This window comes from Catharus ustulatus, chromosome 2 (assembly GCF_009819885.2).
Source record: "Catharus ustulatus isolate bCatUst1 chromosome 2, bCatUst1.pri.v2, whole genome shotgun sequence".
Taxonomy (NCBI): domain Eukaryota; kingdom Metazoa; phylum Chordata; class Aves; order Passeriformes; family Turdidae; genus Catharus; species Catharus ustulatus.
This window is the reverse complement of record NC_046222.1, coordinates 122305055-122321744: the sequence shown is the minus strand read 5'-3', so window position 1 is coordinate 122321744 and position 16690 is coordinate 122305055. Positions and strand designations below refer to the sequence as shown.

Genomic DNA, 16690 nt, shown 5'->3' with positions numbered 1-16690 from the left:
ATCTCTATGCTTGGAGCTGCCACTGAACATGTGGGTGCCAGACATCAGATCAGAGCTTTGGACACTCGAGTCCCCCCTCCCCACAGGGACTCAGAATTTCCCTCTGCATTTGCTCAAAACTGCTCTGCAGCCAGCAAGAAAAGAGGAAAACACAAAGGTGCTGGGCTTTGGTATCAATACTGGCCTCTAAAACTACATTTAGCATCAAGGGGTGTAGATTTAATTAAGATTTTAACCAGCATTTCAATTGTTCTTCATTCAAACGCTGCCTTTGCTGTTGTAACAGAATTCTCCCTGCTAAAAACTGAAATTTTTGAAGATGGACATGACCATCCCTTATTCAGACAGCAGAGCTTTCATTTTAATTGAAAATATTAAAATAATCATCATTCCAGTTCTGCTCATGTTTTGTTGGCTTTTTTTTTAATCCATGCAGCAACACAGCGGTTTTTTAATTGGAAATTAAAGCTTCAAAATGTGAATCCTAAGGAGGAAATAATTTCCAAATTCCACTCCTCAAGAACAGCTTCAAATTCCACTGCAAAAGGCACCAAGCAAGACTCACAGAGTAGAAAAGAACACCTTAAATTCTTAATAATCACATTTCTATCAACCAGCAGCACAGGTTTGATGGGGTTATGAACAGCATCTCAACAATGAGGCACAAAAACACAGATTGTTCAGGAATTCAAGCAAAGGAAAAATCAGGAGAAGTTATTTCCTCACAAAATCAAGTTCAGAATTTTATTTGATGACCAAAATGGAGCAGAAACCAGACCTGGTGAAAGTTCTGAAGTGACAAAAGATAGAAAAGGCAGCAAGGAAATCCCCCAGAACAGGGGACAGCTCTGCTGTAAATTGAAGAACAGCACTTAAAATTGAAAGAATTTTAAAATTACCCCAAAAAAACCCTCAGCTTTATTTTTTTTTTTTCTTAATGGAGTAGAAAGTGCAGAGCAGAATTATTTCTTCCACATAAGCAAAAGGAGCTTGGGGTTCCTAAAATTAATTAGAAAAATCTGAGCAGGTGAGGGGAGTTTTCAAACACAATGGAAACTCCAGTTTGGGGATGGGGAATCCTGAGCTGCCAAGTCTCAGGAATATAAATGTGTATTTGTCACTATTTTTGGATCTGTTAACAGGACCTGGAGTTTGTTTGATCATTAATTGACTCCTTCTGGCATTTTTATTACAGGGAATTTTAAGAAAATCATCCCAAAATCACTTGCTGTCAATAAAATGAAGGATTTCCTCAATTAATTCACATTTTTGGTACCTCCTGGCTCTCTGGGGAAGCAAGGACTATGGAGAACAGGATGGATGGACAAAAAATAATTTGTGGGAAAGCTGAACTCTAACACATTCATTATCTATTTTAATGTGCTCTCTCTTCATTAGGAACTGTGTTCCACACAATTTCCTTTTACACAAGATTCTGGAATTACATCATGGCAAAAGAAAAAGACATTAAAACAGTGACCACACACAGGAAAACTACCACAAAAATATGTGAATAAAAGAATTTAAATCACATGAAACCACATTAAAATGAATAAAGTTTAGGAATAAATAGAATTTATTATTAAAATTTTTTAAAATTTTTGGTATAAACTTTATATATATATATGAAGTGGTAAAACTTTAGCTAAAGAATATACAATTAAAATAGATTTACTTGATGGTCTGCAACCCTGGAATATGCCACTAGATGGCAAGTTTGGATAGAAATTAGCTGGATTTTAATTTATGGCACATTTGAAAGTCCAAAGGCACTGGATAGAAACAATCATTAAAAAAAAATAGTTGAAGAGGAGAACAAAAACAATAAACAAGTCTTGTGTCCAGAGCACATTTAATAGAAGTCAGAAAGGTTCAATGGGTTTCAGTTTTGTTTCCATGCTGCCACACAAATGGAGAATCAATTCACACACTTTGAAGTTGTGTTTTAAAGGAGAACTAGTGAAAAATCACTGTTTTATGTGTTCCTCACAATTCTTCAGAGCAGTGTCTCAAATGGAGGAGTGCAGAATTGAGAGCTGAAATCTGAATGCCAAATATTCCCTGGAAATATCACAACATCCTCAGGAATTCAAGGTTTTCCCTGTGCCATCCTAGACCCTTCCTATTCACTCCACTCTGCTCTTCACAATTTCCATCTCCTCCTTTGTTGCCAGAATTTTGTATCTTGATGGAAAAGAAAAAGAAATCCTGTTTTTTAAAGCAGTTTTTTTTTGGCTCACTACAGCCTTAAAAAGGAGCAGCATTAAAAACTACATAGCAAATACAGAAATACAGAAAAATTAACCCTGGTGGAATTCAGAATTCCTTCTAAACAAAACAGTGATGGATTAAAAATTCTAATTTCTAATTACTTGGAATATCTGTTGAAAAAAAGACCAGGGTTTAAGAGAACACTGAATTTTTCTGGCAGGGTAAATCCCAGCTTACCTCATCAGGAGAGAGCAGATAAATGGGAGTTAAAGCAGGAATTTCACTCAATTCACAGCTCAGCCCAAGGCCTGTCAGGATCTCCTTGAGAACTTCACATCTCGTGGAATTGCTCATCTTGAGCAAATTAAAATCCTCTTCACTTTGCACATCCATGGAATTGCTGTCCAGCTCCAAATGAGCCTGGTAGGATATATAAAAAAATAAAATCACTTTCCAATTCATCACAGCTGTCAATACACCACAATTCCCTCTGAAATCTACCCCAAATTTCCCTTCTTAATAAACTTTTTCTGGAGGAGTTGATCAAACTTGTATTTACCAACTTAAATTTAACCTTCTGCTTTTCAGCAACAAGGTTGCTCATATTCTGGCTTGTAGCAGAATTCTACTACAATTGAAATGACATCAAATTTGAAATGACATCAAAATCATTATTAAAGTTGGAAGAGCTTTTCAGAAGTTCTACAAGAGATGGAGAACTCAAGCAAGTCATGTGAATTTAGTGGGAATCAGTGCAGATAAAGAAACTCTAAAAATGTTATTTTCTCACCTGGCAGAAAATCACTCCTCATGGTTGAAGCAGATGTTTAAAAGTTGAAATTAAATGCAAGAGGAAAAAAATTCCTTCCCAGACCTTTATAGGCTCTTTTTTCTGCTTTTCCTTCTGTGTTAAAAGATATTTCAAAGCCCTTGTACTCTCTGCAGGTTCATTTATTGCTACTAAATAAAGCCCTTATTTTTGTTCATTTCTTCCATGTTGCAAAATTTCATCTGTTTTATATATTTCCATTGAAATTCAGGGAAATGAATGAGTGTGGATTCCTGGGAAGTGTCCCAGAGCAGGTTGGACATTGGGGCTGGAGCAGCCTGGGACAGTGGGAGGTGTCCCTGCCATGGATGGGATACAATGAGATAATTTTAAGATCCTTTCCAACCCAAACCATTCCATGATTGTAAAAAAAATTACATTAAAAAGGAGGCAGGACACACCCACCCCCCAGAGGAGTACAGAAAAAAGGGAAACAAATCTACCAGAATATTTCCTGGTTGATGTCACTGCCTGTCCCCTAGAAACAATCAGGACTTTTCAAATCCAGACAGGAAGTCATTAAAAATTACAAAATGTCACACTAATCCTTTTAATCTGATTTTTGAAGCTGTACTCTCTGATGCTTTTTTTGTTTTTTCTGGGGAAACCCCTGGAGTATTAAGTTTTACTACAGCAGGAGGATCAATTTAAAGGGTGCAGCCAAAAAAAAAAAAAAAAACAATAAATATCCTACAATGTCTAACAGAGTTCCCAAAAATCCAGCAGATTAAAGCTGATAAAAAAGAAAAATAAGAACCCCCTGAATATTTGAATATTTCTGAGCTCCATAACTGCTACAAGAGTTTTGATACCTGATCCCCAGGCAGTTAAATTTCAGTGCTCTGGGCTCCTGAGAAAGTTCTTACTTAAAATATTGGTAAAAATAGAACCTTTCATAAAGTTTGTTCATCTTTTATATTCCTTAACTTAATCTTGGAAAAGAAATCTTGCTCTGCTTTTCTCCATGTGTTTGGCAGATTTATTTTCTAAACTTTATGGTGCCTCTTATCAGCCTTTCCATCACTCAGAACTTTAATTGGGAATATTTTAATCATTTCAATAATCAGTGACCAACATTTACCTTCCCATGGAAGCTTCCTCACCCTTTACCCAGAAGGAAAAATTAAGAAAAAAAAATATTATGAGCACTTGAACTTATCTGTTTAATTTTTGAGGATTTTTTTGCTGTTTTAGTGTTTTTTTTAAACCAGAGATCACAATATCATAACACTGGGGAGGTACCTATTTCCTGAGATATTATTTTTAAGTGGAATTAATGATTTTGGCTCATCCCAGACTACCCCAATTCCACCCCACAGATTCTCTGAGCTATTTGACAGGTGCAGAATGTTAAACATTTAAAGCTTCAAAGCCTGAATAAGGATTCAGGAAACAAAAAAGTTTCCACCAAGGTTTATTCTGCACTTCTTGCTGTGCCACAATTTCTATTTTTGTAAGGATTTTGTGGGATTTATTTCCCACCTCCCAAAATCTGCTCAAGCTGTGTTCCTGTCCCACTTCCAGCAGGCAGAAAGGGAAAGCTCTGCTCTGGAAATGACAGAATCCCAGAATAAGTGGGGTTGGAAGGGACCTCTGGAGATGATCCAGTCCAACCCCTGCTCAGGCAGGGTCACCTGGAGCAGGTGACACAGGGAAGTGTCCAGTGAGGGGACTCCATCACCCCCCTGAGCTGCTGTTCCAGAGCTCTGCCCCCTCCATGGAAGGAAATTCCTCCTCAATTGGAGCTGGAACTTTCTGTGTTTAGTTTGTGGCCACTGTGCTGTCACCTGGCACCACTGAGAAGTCTGGCAGCATCCTTTTGAAGATATCTGCATGGATTGATGAATAAATTTCCTGCTTCCTGCACAAAACTGTTCTTTGTTTCACCACCCTGTGTGAACCTGAACCACACACGCCTGGTGAAAATAAGGAAGTGTTTCCACAGCAGTGACATTCCCATCCTTGAACAGCAAATGAAACCCATTCTGCATTTGGACCCCTTGGACATCCATTTCTACATGGGAGGGGTTGGGATGGAATTGCCAGAGCAGCTGTGGCTGCCCCTGGACCCCTGGAATGTTCAGTTCCAGGTTGGAGCAGCCTGGGACAGCGGGAGGTGTCCCCAAGGCAGGGGTGGCACTGTATGGATTTAATGTCCCTCCAACCCAACCCATTCCATGATTCCCACACCTCCCCTTGGCAGGAACCCCAAGAACATGCAATGGGAACAACTTTTCATGCAGCAATGAGGAAATCAATCCTTCCCTGCTCACAGTACCTGGCACAGGATGGCTTCTCCTCCGCTGCTGCCGTGAGTCAGATGGACCATGACTGCGTCTTTATCAGCGTTATTTAATCGACTCAACACCTTCACTGTGCTGGGATCTCCCTTCATCCCCTCCTCAAACACACAGCCACTGACCAGGAGGTTCAGCTTCACCTCAGTGCTGTCCTTTTTAGCCACCACCAGCTCATGCACTGCCTTCCTCAGCTTGTTCTTCTGCTTTATCTGCACGCCCCCAAACGTGAAGGACGAAGAAAGCCCAAGAATCTTCCCCCCTTTGGACAGAAATGTCATAAATTGCTGGTGGCTGGCCTCAGGAATGGGCTCCTCTGTGGCAATGACCAGCAGCAGGGAGTTTTCCACCCAGGGATCCCTGAGCACCTGCTCCTGCTGCAGCTGGTACATGGTGTAGCTCTCAGCATCCACGCATTCCCTCAGCACCAATTTCACCTGCTCCAACCTCTCCTTGGCAGCCTCAGAGCCCAGGTAAATCAGTATATTAGGGGGTTTCCCAGAGAGGTTTATTCTTTTTACTCCTTTCTGCACACATTCCTCCTCCTTCTCCTGCGTGGTGCTGCTGCAGTGGTCGGGAAGCTCGGGGATGTTTTCGGCGGAGGCGAATTTCACCGATTCAATGGTGCTGTTCTCAAGCTGCAGACACTCGTGGCAGCTGGAGAGGTGCAAGTGATGCTGTTCCCCAGCTCCTGCCTCCTCCTGCTCCCTCCCTTCTTCTTCTTTCTGCTTGGATTTCTTCTCCTCACCTCGTCCTGATCCTGATTTCCCTGCAGGATTTACCGCATCCATGTCTGGGCTTTTCTCTTTCACCTCTTTTTCCTTTGTCAACTCCTTCAGAGTAGATTCCTCTAAATGGACAGCTGGAAAAGGTAAAGAGTACCAAAAAAAGAGTTAGAACAATGAGATTTAAAAGGTTATAATAAATATCATTAACAGCAGAATGTAATTTCAGCACAAATGCTCTGTAACAGCAAGAATTTCATTTATTTAAAACAACAAATCCCCCCAGAACAACACAGATTTGCACTCATACCATAAATCTAAAGACAAAATGAAGAAAATAAAATACCTCTGGAAAAATACTGCTCTTCTGAGGAGGGCAGGGCTTAAAATCACTTGTTGTTGTTTTGAAATGAACTATTTTGAAATAAGCTAATAAAGTGATGCTGTTGGGCAAGATAAATATCGAACCACATCCCTTGCAATGCTGAAGGCTGCAGATAAAGTTTTGGCACAAGAAAAGGGAGAAAAAAGGTATTTGAACTGATTTCAGTCTGTAGAAAGGGAGAGAGACCCACCCACAGCAAGATTTGGGAGTTAAGAATCCAAGGGAAAACAAGACAAGAAGAAGAATTGTTAGAAATTCCCCTTTCCCCCTGAAATTGATAGAAATGAAGAAAATTCACAGTGAGAAGAGAAGAGCAAAGATGATTCTTGCCAGCATGAAATGTGCAGAGCAAAGAGGAGAGAAAAAATACTCTTCACAAGGGAGGGTTTCTTCAGCTGCTGAGCCATGAAAATACTTCAAGGCAAATCTGAAAAATTTTACTGAATCCTTTTCCACTCACACAAAACCAAATAAATTTATTTTATGCTTTTAACTCAGGGAGAAACTTGATTAACAAAATTTTGTTGCAACACATCAAATTCAACTTCCATCCCTTTCCTTATGAAACTACATCCCCTTTGGAGCAGAAACATGAAGCAAGATTTATTTTTTTTTTAATATCCCAAGGGAATTGTACAGCTTCCAACCTCTGTTATTCCATCTAGAGCCTCCCCCAGCCTGTTCTGGAGCAGCTTCCACACAGCACTGGAAGCAAAAGGAGGCAGAAAACATTTTAAAAAGGGAGTGACTGGGACACTCTCAGCTTCCACCCTTCCTTGGGGGAATATTTATTCAGGACAGCACCAAGAGAGACAGAATTTCCCAGCAGATTCTTTTGGGAGAATATTCCTGTCCTCTTGCACTTCAGCTAAATGTTGTTGATTTTGTCATTCTTTAATTTCTGCCAGTGCACTCTGATCTACATGAAAAAAAACAGCAAAGTAAATACAAACCCCACAAACAAACAAAAAGCCCAATCAAATTTTTCTTAATCCATGTTCAGGCTTGGATACACTTGAATTTCAAATATGAAAAAAAAACAGGAAAAATTATATTTGCTTTAAAAACTTGCAGTTTTGCAGGGTTTTTTGTGTTGTTTTTAATAGTTTTGTTAATCTAACAAACAAGACTTAAAGAAAATATTTTATAACTTCTGGTTTGGAGCACACTGGAACAGTGGAAGGGGTCCCAGCCAATGATATAGGGTGGGAATGGATTATTTTCAGGGTTCCTTCCAACCCAAATCCTATGAAATTAAAGCAGAGCTACAGAGGGATCAACTGCCTGGAATCCCAACAGGAAGAAAACTCTGCCAAAACAAATGCAAATTTTTCAGGTAGGCATAAAACCTATGTGCAAAATCCTAAAATAACCATCAACCAACCATGTTGTGCTACCAAAAATGATCAAAAAATACTTACAAACAATCCTGTGTGGCACCATCCCGTTATCCATCTGCAGCCTGTCTTCCAGGAAGGCTATTCCAAGGCTACTGAAATTATCTACACTGGCTTCAGCAATTAACTTAAAAGGTTCACCAGGTTTATAGGCCAAGGGTGAACAAAAGTCTGACCACTTCACAATCTAGAACAGAGCATATGGATGGCTTTCAGTTGGGAAAGGTTATGGAAAAATCCCCAAGTAGCAACAATATTGTGTTTGCAAGAGGAGAATTGAATCCAACCCACAGAATTTCCTGAGGGAGGGTTGCTTCAGGCAGCAAAGATTGAGCCCTGGTGGAAGAGAACAACATCCAAGTGTTGGGAGCAAATTGGGAGTGCAAAGGAATCATTCCCAAAGATCAGGGCTCTGAAAGTTCCAAGCAGCACCCAAAGTGGCAGCAGAGCATTGTCACATTCTGTAAGAAAAATTCTCTTGGGATTCATTTCCTTCAGCACAAATTCCAAGCAAGAATGCTGATAAACAGAACAAAAGTAAACTACAAGGGCTTAATAAAAAATATCAGAAGCATTAACTAAACCCCAAGGGTTCAAGATGTTTATCTACATAAATTTATTTTTCCAGGAAAGAAACACTGCACAAACAGGAGACACAACAGGATTCACAAACCTGTTCTCCAGGAAAGAATTTTAGAGACAAGGAAGCAGCACCTGCCTTCATGACCTAAAAAAACATAATCAGCCTTTGCCATGTTCCAAAAACTGGGAGACAAAGTGCAATTCCAACAGAGCAGCTGCAGCACTCTGACACACTTCCATGAGGCTCCCCTTCATCACCACACAGCAGATGTAAAACACTGACTGGAGTAAGGAAAATCTTGTTTTGAATGCACAGAGGGGAGCTGTCAGTTATTCTACCTGTTCATAATTAGACCATCAGCTAAATTCACCTTTTTATTTCCTGCAATTAAATGGTTTACACAACACCTAAGAGAATCCAACTCCAACTTTGGATTTTGTGGTATTTCCCAAGGGAACAAGAAGAACAAACAACCCTTTCTAACCATCCTCAAAGACAGTTTCTGATCAGCACAGCCCAAATGAGACCATTCACTCACAGAATCCCAGAATGGTTTGGGTTGGAGCAACCCTAAAAATCATCTCATCCCACCCTGCCATGGCAGGGACACCTTCTACTATTCCAGGTTTCTCCAAGTCCCAATGTCCAACCTGGAACTGAACATTCCAGGGATCCAGGGGCAGCCACAGCTGCTCTGACAATTCCATCCCAGCCCCTCCCAGGGAACAATTCCTAATTCCCAAGATCCCATCCAACCCCACTGTGAAGCCATTCCCTGTGTGCTGTCCCTGCAGCCCTTGGGAATTGTCTCTCTCCAGGTTTCCTGCAGCTCCTTCAGGCCCTGCAAGGCCACCCTGAGCTCAGCCCAAAGCTTCTCCTGTGCAGGCTGAACAATCCCAGCTGTGCCAGCCTTTCCTCCCAGCAGAGCTGCTCCATCCCTCTGCTCATCCTGGGGCTTCTCTGGGCTCTCTGAGCAGCTCCAGCTCTGCAGGTGGGCTCTCAATCCATATTTATATTTATGGCCTTTGGATATCTAACAAGAAACCTGGCTGGGTGTCTTCTGATCCATGACTTCTGCTAAGCCTTAGTGAAAAAATTCCCTTTCCAAAAGGAAAAAGGGGAGCAGTGTGGGGGGTTTTAAATTTGGGGTTAAACTCCAGCTCTGCAACACCAGGGCATGTCCCAGGTTCAATGTGATTGCCTGATTATAAGCCACATGTCCGGGTGTCAGCAACTTTTTGTTCTTTGTCCCAATATGCCTGGAGCTACAATACAGGATGTGATAAAAGGTATCTATTCTGTCACCATCTGTTGAGGGTGGGGCAGTGATCCTGATCTCCCTGGGAGATATTCTGCTAATGGGAATCCATTGAAACCAGGCAGGGCAGTGTTCTTTATCTTTTCACAACCCATCCTTCCTCCAGCCAGTCATTTTCTGCTCATGGCCATTGAGTCCCACTGTGGCACTGATAAAATTACTGCATCCCATTGGGAGTTGCTCCAGCCAGGGGGAAGAGCCCAACATTTCTTACCAAGATAAAAACAGAGGTTTTGGGACACTAAGGGAGCCCCTTTCTCCACTGGACTCCAGAGGAAAACCGGATTTCTCCACATCCCCACTGGAGCTCCGGAGGGAAACTGCACCTTGTACAGGAGCACTGCTCCAGCTGAGCCACATCTGTCACTGCAGGAGGATGCAGCCACCATGGAATGGGACTGCTGCCAACACCCTGCCTGACGGGTGTCAGGCTGTACTCTGACTGTGTCAGGGTTTGGGGTTTGTTCTTTGTAGTGCTGTATTTCTATTTTAATTTCCCTGGTAAAGAACTGTTATTCCTAATTCCCATATCTTTGCCTGAGAGCCCCTTGATTTCCAAATTATAATAATTTGGAGGGAGGGGGTTTACATTCTCCATTTCAAAGAGAAGCTCCTGCCTTTCTCAGCAGACACCTGTCCTCCAAACTAAAACAGCAACTTTTTGTTCTTTGTCCATATATAAGCCACACCTGATTATAAGCCGCACTTTGGGTTCGGACCAAAATTTTAGTCAAAATGGTGCAGCTTACAATTGTGAAATTACTGTATTTAAATATCCTTTCTTATCCATAGAACACAAATAACACCCACACCTGGAAACTGTGAGGAAGATCCGTCGATGCCCTTGATCTTTTATTTGTGGCACCAAGTAAAGTCTGAGATGTAAAATGCAGTTATTGCTGCACAGTGCAAACAGAGTGTACAGGAGCACCTCACAGAGTAAAGCTCTTGCCAAAACCTATGACCCTAAAATCCTGCTCAGGCAACAACCCACTGGCTCCAGAGCAGAGCAAAAACCCTCAGGGAATATTTTCCAGCTTTCCTGCCACCATTTGAAATCAAAATTTTGTCAGAATAAAAGATAAAAGGTCAGCTCTCAGCAAGAGATGAGACATCATTCACACTCCTGTTTTCTGAATCCCTCTCATTTATTTTCACCAGTCACTGATAGTCCCACCAAAAAATTGCTTTTTTCCATTCCAAAAAATGGAATTTTCAGAAAATCCCCTAAGAGCAATGTGCTCCCACAGCCCCTGGCTATGGTGGAACCCAGAGATATCAAAATTAAGATCACTTTACTGTGTTCACATGGAACAACAATAAACAAAATAAACCAGCAGTCCTTTCCCTCTTCAGTTTTCATTTTTTTGCCTGGACTATCATTTCTAAGCTTTCTAAATGAAATTAATTATTAATGTCCACATTAGAATGCAAAATTTTCCATCCTAAAGAAAATGAAAGGAAATCCAAGAAGACTAAAAAAAACAATAAATCCCTAAAGAATAGATAATTAGAGCTTTTATTTTTGTGGATCTTTCTGCTACAAATGTAAAAATAAAATAAAAATCTTCCATCTAAGCTGGCCCAGCACTGGCCAGGAGCATTCTGAGACAAAAGAGGGAGCACAGCTCATTTATATCCAGCCCACCTGGATGGATTCCACCTATCAAAGGCAATAAAATCATTTCCAAAGCAGCTAATGCAGGTTTCTCCAGGGAAATGTGTGCCCAGTGGAATCAGGATCAGTAGATTTGAGCAGAAAAGGTCCCACCAAGTCCTGGGTGCCTCAGAGCTCCACAAAACCAAGGATTTCCCCTGATGCAGCAGCTCTGGACACCATTCCTGACTAACAGGATCCAAATCCATGCTGTGTTCTGGAACTGGCAGGGGGTGAAGGTCCTCAAACCTGGAGCTGAGCCCATTCCCAACCTGTCCTCCTGTCCCCAGATCAATCTGTTTACCAATCCCTCTGCTCCCCATGTTCACCCCAGCAGGACAATGCTGGATCATCTCCTGGGAAAAGTGCCCTAGGAAACACAAGATCCTCATCCAGGGAGGCAGACAGGCCAGGAGCACCTGTGGATGTGATCTCCTGGAGCTCCAAGAAGGAGCTTGAAGCCAAATTCCAGGAAATGAGGGTGACAGATGGACCTGTAGGGACACTCAGGACAGCACCTCATCCATGGCCCCAGGGGGGATCCCAGCCTGGGGCACAGCCTGATCCATGGAAGAGCTCTGGGATCCCAGCCTGGGGCACAGCCTGGCCCATGGAAGAGCTCTGGGATCCCAGCCTGGGGCACAGCCTGACCCATGGAAGAGCTCTGGGATCCCAGCCTGGAGCACAGCCTGATCCATGGAAGAGCTCTGGGATCCCAGCCTGGGGCACAGCCTGACCCATGGAAGAGCTCTGGGATCCCAGCCTGGGGCACAGCCTGGCCCATGGAAGAGCTCTGGGATCCCAGCAGGCAGCCCAGATGTTTCATTGCAGCCTGCACAGACACATCCTGACAAGCACATATTCCCTTTTCTCCTCCTCCCTGGAGGCAGTGAGATCCATCTCTGTTCTCTCACAGCCTTCCAGTGCCTAAAGGGGGCTTCAAAAAAAGCAGGAGAAGGATTTTCCACAAGGGCCACAGTCCCAGGCTGCTCCAAGCCTCAATGTCCAACCTGGAACTGAACATTCCAGGGATCCAGGGGCAGCCACAGCTGCTCTGGCAATTCCATCCCAGCCCCTCCCAGGGAACAATTCCTGATTGCCAAGATCCCATCCAACCCCAGTGTGCAGCCATTCCCTGTGTGCTGTCCCTGCAGCCCTTGGGAATTGTCTCTCTCCAGGTTTCCTGCAGCTCCTTCAGGCCCTGCAAGGCCACCCTGAGCTCAGCCCAAAGCTTCTCCTGTGCAGGCTGAACAATCCCAGCTGTGCCAGCCTTTCCTCCCAGCAGAGCTGCTCCAGCCCTTGCAGCACCCTCACATTCCATGTTTTTATCCAGGGGTAGCCACAGCTGCTCTGGCAATTCCATCCCAGCCCCTCCCAGGGAACAATTCCTGCCCAAGATCCCATCCAGCCCTGCCCTGAAGCCATTCCCTGTGTCCTGTCCCTCCAGCCCTTGTCCACAGTTGCTCTCCTGCAGCTCCTTTAGGCACTGAGCTCTCCCTGGAGCCTTTTCTTCTCCCAGTCCAGCTCCAGAGCAGGAGGGCAATTCCCACCCACAGTCAGAACAAAATGCTACTGCAAAGTCTCAAGAAAATGTCTCTGGGCCTGTTTGAAACACAAATCAGAGCTTAATCATTAACAGTGATTTGCATGAAACAACTCCCTTTGATTCCAACAACATCAGAACCCATCTGTACCCCCTTCTATGCAAGGAACAAAGAGTTTCTCACCTCCTTTGAGGAGTCAGGTCCTCTCTGCACGTTCTCTGTCTGAGCAGAAATGGTTTCTGTCACAAAAGCAATGTGCTCTGCTGGCAGCAGCCTCTCAGGGTGGATAAAGGGGGAAATGAGAAGAGCACTCCACCTGTTTAAGTCATCAAGGAACTGGAAGAAACAGGAAAGGAAAATAAGTCTGTACAGGAAGCAGCTGATTTAAGAGTTCCTTTTTAAATTATGCCCAGCATAAATTCAAATCTGACCCTCCAGCCTTGCAGGAGGGGTGATGATTATTTCACATTCCCCACGAGACAAAAAAGGGATAAAGTTCTGAACCACTACAAAGGAACATTAAAAGTAAAAGTGAAAGTGAGAAGCCACGTTTTTAAGCCAACTCAAAACCCAGCTTTGAGCTTTACAGGAAGAGAGAGTGGAACACAAATCCCTTGAGCCACTGGCACTGTCACTCAAGGGACATTTGAACCTCCTCTCCCATCCACCCTGAGCATTGAATCCTCATGCATCTGCATCAAAATTCCTAATGAAATTTATAAAATATAAAGAAGGAATTCATTCAGAATCATTTTTTCCATAAGTTGCTCTATCCACCACTCAGCAGACCATTGGACAAAAGCTTTCTTCATTCAATTACAAAGATTCCCTCTCTTGCCCTCTCCAAGGAACAAATAAAGCTCAAAACCTGCAATCAGCAGACCAACAAACAGTAAAACATCACATCAATTTTTAATTTTTATGTAGATTTAGCATTGAACTTAATTTGTCTGACATAGTTAAAAACTGGCAAACATTAGAAATAACTGTTTTGTTTCTGCCATACTATGAGCACACACCTCCAGCAATTCCATGTAGAAGGGAAAGAATTCCACTCTGGCACTAAATTCTAACCCTAAATGTGCTCCTCACTGCACACCTCACATGAAACCACAGAATATTGAGGCTCTGGGGGCAGATCACTGATCCAACCACCCTTGGTGAGCACAAAAGTTGCACAAGCAAATTCTGATTTCTCCCAAAGGAAAGTGAACTGAGCTCAGGAAGCTTTAAAGTACCTTAAACATCCGATCTGGCCAAAGATCAATCCAAAAAAATGCCTTTACACGTTTATTTATGACTTGCTGGTGTCTTAAGCAAGCTACTGATCACACTGCAAGCTACTGAGAGAGCAAAGAAGATTTTCTGGCTGCCCAGAAGCAAAAAAAAAAAAAAACAAACCTTAATTAACCTTTTATCTCTTCACAGATGATGTAAAGAGCTCCCCAGTGATGCAGGGTTCGAGGTGCAGCACAGCAGGATCTGCCCCAGGGGTTCTCAGACTCAAACACTGCCACCATATATTTTAGAGACAAAACCAGCCCTGAGTCTGTGCCAAACTTCTTGCCAAGCTGCAGCTCCCAGAGGGCTTCCAGCTCCCAATAAACACCAATAAACCCAGCAGATTATAAAATCAGTCTGCATGAACAGCACTGCAGACAGAAAAAAATGTGCTGGCTGTGCAAGGACTGGGAGAAGTTGTTTCAGAAACGAGCAGGAGTGGAGCAAAGAGCAGAAATCAGCTGAAATCAGCTTCACAGAACAATAATCCAGGCCAACTGAGGCAGAACTCCTCCAAAACACAGCTTTGTTTTGTTTTTGAGAGCTTTACTGGAATGTGAATTAAGTATTTAACTTGGCTGAGAAAGATTCTGAGATTGTCACCATTGCCCTGGAGTGTGAAATAATCTTTCTATTAAATAGCAAAAAAAACCCCTAGTTTTAAATAGAACCAACTCCATCAGCATTTCTAATCTTGCTTTCCCTCACTGCAAACGTTCTCTTTACCCACTGAACTTATGAAAAGCTTCTCTGCTTCCTGAAGAGCACTTAGGCACTGACACGCTCCATAAAATCCTTTCCCAGCAATGCCTGGAACAACTGAAACAATTCCCAGGCACACAAACATCAACAGCAGCAAAAAGCAGAACACAAGAAGAGCCTTACCCAGGCCAATCCTGGCATTTAGTGACAAACCTAGAGAAATCCAACATTCCCTTCAATAATTCAGACTAGCTGGGGGCAGTGCCAGGGGAGTTCCACTTCTAATCCTGAAAGTCAAGCAAGCTCACTTTCAGTTTTGCTTCCAGCAGTGCCAAGTGGAACTGGTTCAGGAACAGGATTTTTCCACTGTCATGGGCTGCCACAGCCTCCCCCACCCCTGCCCATTTGTGAAAAACGAGATTTTTCATTTTCATTTTCTCACTTAAAACAACATTTTGTAGAGCGAGAAGCACCCAGCTCTCAGTAAGCAAAGGCTCAGCTCACATTCCAGGGCAGACCCAGCAAGGTTTTAATCCTGAACACACACAAACACACAGCACATATTTTTAGACTAAAGCCTTGTATGTGCTCAGAGAATGTTGCTAAAATGGAAAGAGGCTTTTCCCAGGGACATGGAGTGACAGGACAAGGGGAAACGAAAGTGAGCAGGCTTAGATGGGATATTGGGAACAAATTCTTCACTGGGAGGGCGGGGAGGTGCTGGCACAGAGTGCCCAGAGAAGCTGTGCCTGCTGGAAATGTCCAAAGCCAGCTTGGACAGGGCTTGGAACAGGATGATCTTTAAGTTCTCTTCCATTCCAAACCAATTTGTGATTCTATGGAATTCTACCGAGCTCTCCCAGCCAAGCTTTCCTATAACCACTGCTGTCCTTGCAAAGCTGCACTTAACACATATAGATACACATATAAATACATATTTACAGCACACAGAGCACCTCTCAGCCCATTCCCGATCCAAACAAACTCCAGCAAGCAGCGAGGAGAGGGCACCACACCTGAGCTAACATTCCCTACCAAAGCCACCACCCGCTGTCCCCTTGGATGTGACAGCGCGTGGGAATCCCCTCCGGGTGTCATTTTTCCTAATCCCAAACCCGTGCCCGAAATCAAACCACAACCTCATCCCTGCGGCTCCCTCCGGGTGTCATTTTTCCCAATCCCAAACTCCTGCCCGACATCAAACCACATCCTCATCCCTGCGGCTCCGCGGGGCCGGGATGCGCATCCCCGTTACCGCGGCAACCGCCGCATCCCCGCGCATCCCCGCGCCTCTACCTGCGCCTCGCCGGTGCAGAACACCTTTCCGCCGATGCGGAGGCACACGCGCTCCTCGGGCTGCGGCTGGCGGGCGCAGAAGGTGAAGGAGCAGCGGGTGCGGTGCAGCCTCCGCACGGTGCTGCGGACGAGCGCGGCCGAGCGCGGCCCCCAGCGCGCCCACAGGTACAGGTAGCACAGCGTGATCAGCATGGCGGGCGCGCGGCCCCGCCCCCTCCGCCCGCTCCGGCCAATCGCAGCGCGGTGCGTCAGGGGGGGCGGGCGGCGCTCCGAGCGCTGATTGGCTGGCGGGGCCTGGCGCGCGCGGCGCCCCGCCCCTTTTGGAGCGTCGGTTCGGTGCCCTCCTCCCTCCGGCGTGAGGGGAAGGAAGGTGGCGGCCTCGCGCTGAGGGAAACGCGCAGTTGTGCGGTGGAAGGAGGTGTGAAAGGGAATAAAGGGCGCTCAAAATCGTTACAAGTGACTCAG

General features: G+C 44.1%; 1 protein-coding gene across 2 annotated transcripts in view; it reads right to left on the bottom strand.

The window, feature by feature from the left end:
- Positions 1-16417, bottom strand: part of HLCS (holocarboxylase synthetase) — a 112068-nt gene extending 95651 nt beyond the window's left edge. The window contains exons 1-5 of one of the 2 annotated variants that reach the window (XM_033052092.1): positions 16226-16417; positions 13130-13282; positions 7869-8031; positions 5319-6199; positions 2449-2631 (exon numbers count right to left, since the gene is read on the bottom strand). In XM_033052092.1, coding sequence (XP_032907983.1) covers positions 2449-2631; positions 5319-6199; positions 7869-8031; positions 13130-13282; positions 16226-16417 — 1572 coding nt within the window. Of the gene's footprint in view, positions 1-2448; positions 2632-5318; positions 6200-7868; positions 8032-13129; positions 13283-15112; positions 15173-16225 lie in introns of those variants that run through there. The other variant, XM_033052093.1, reaches the window with a different exon arrangement.
- Positions 16418-16690: the final 273 nt, after the last annotated feature.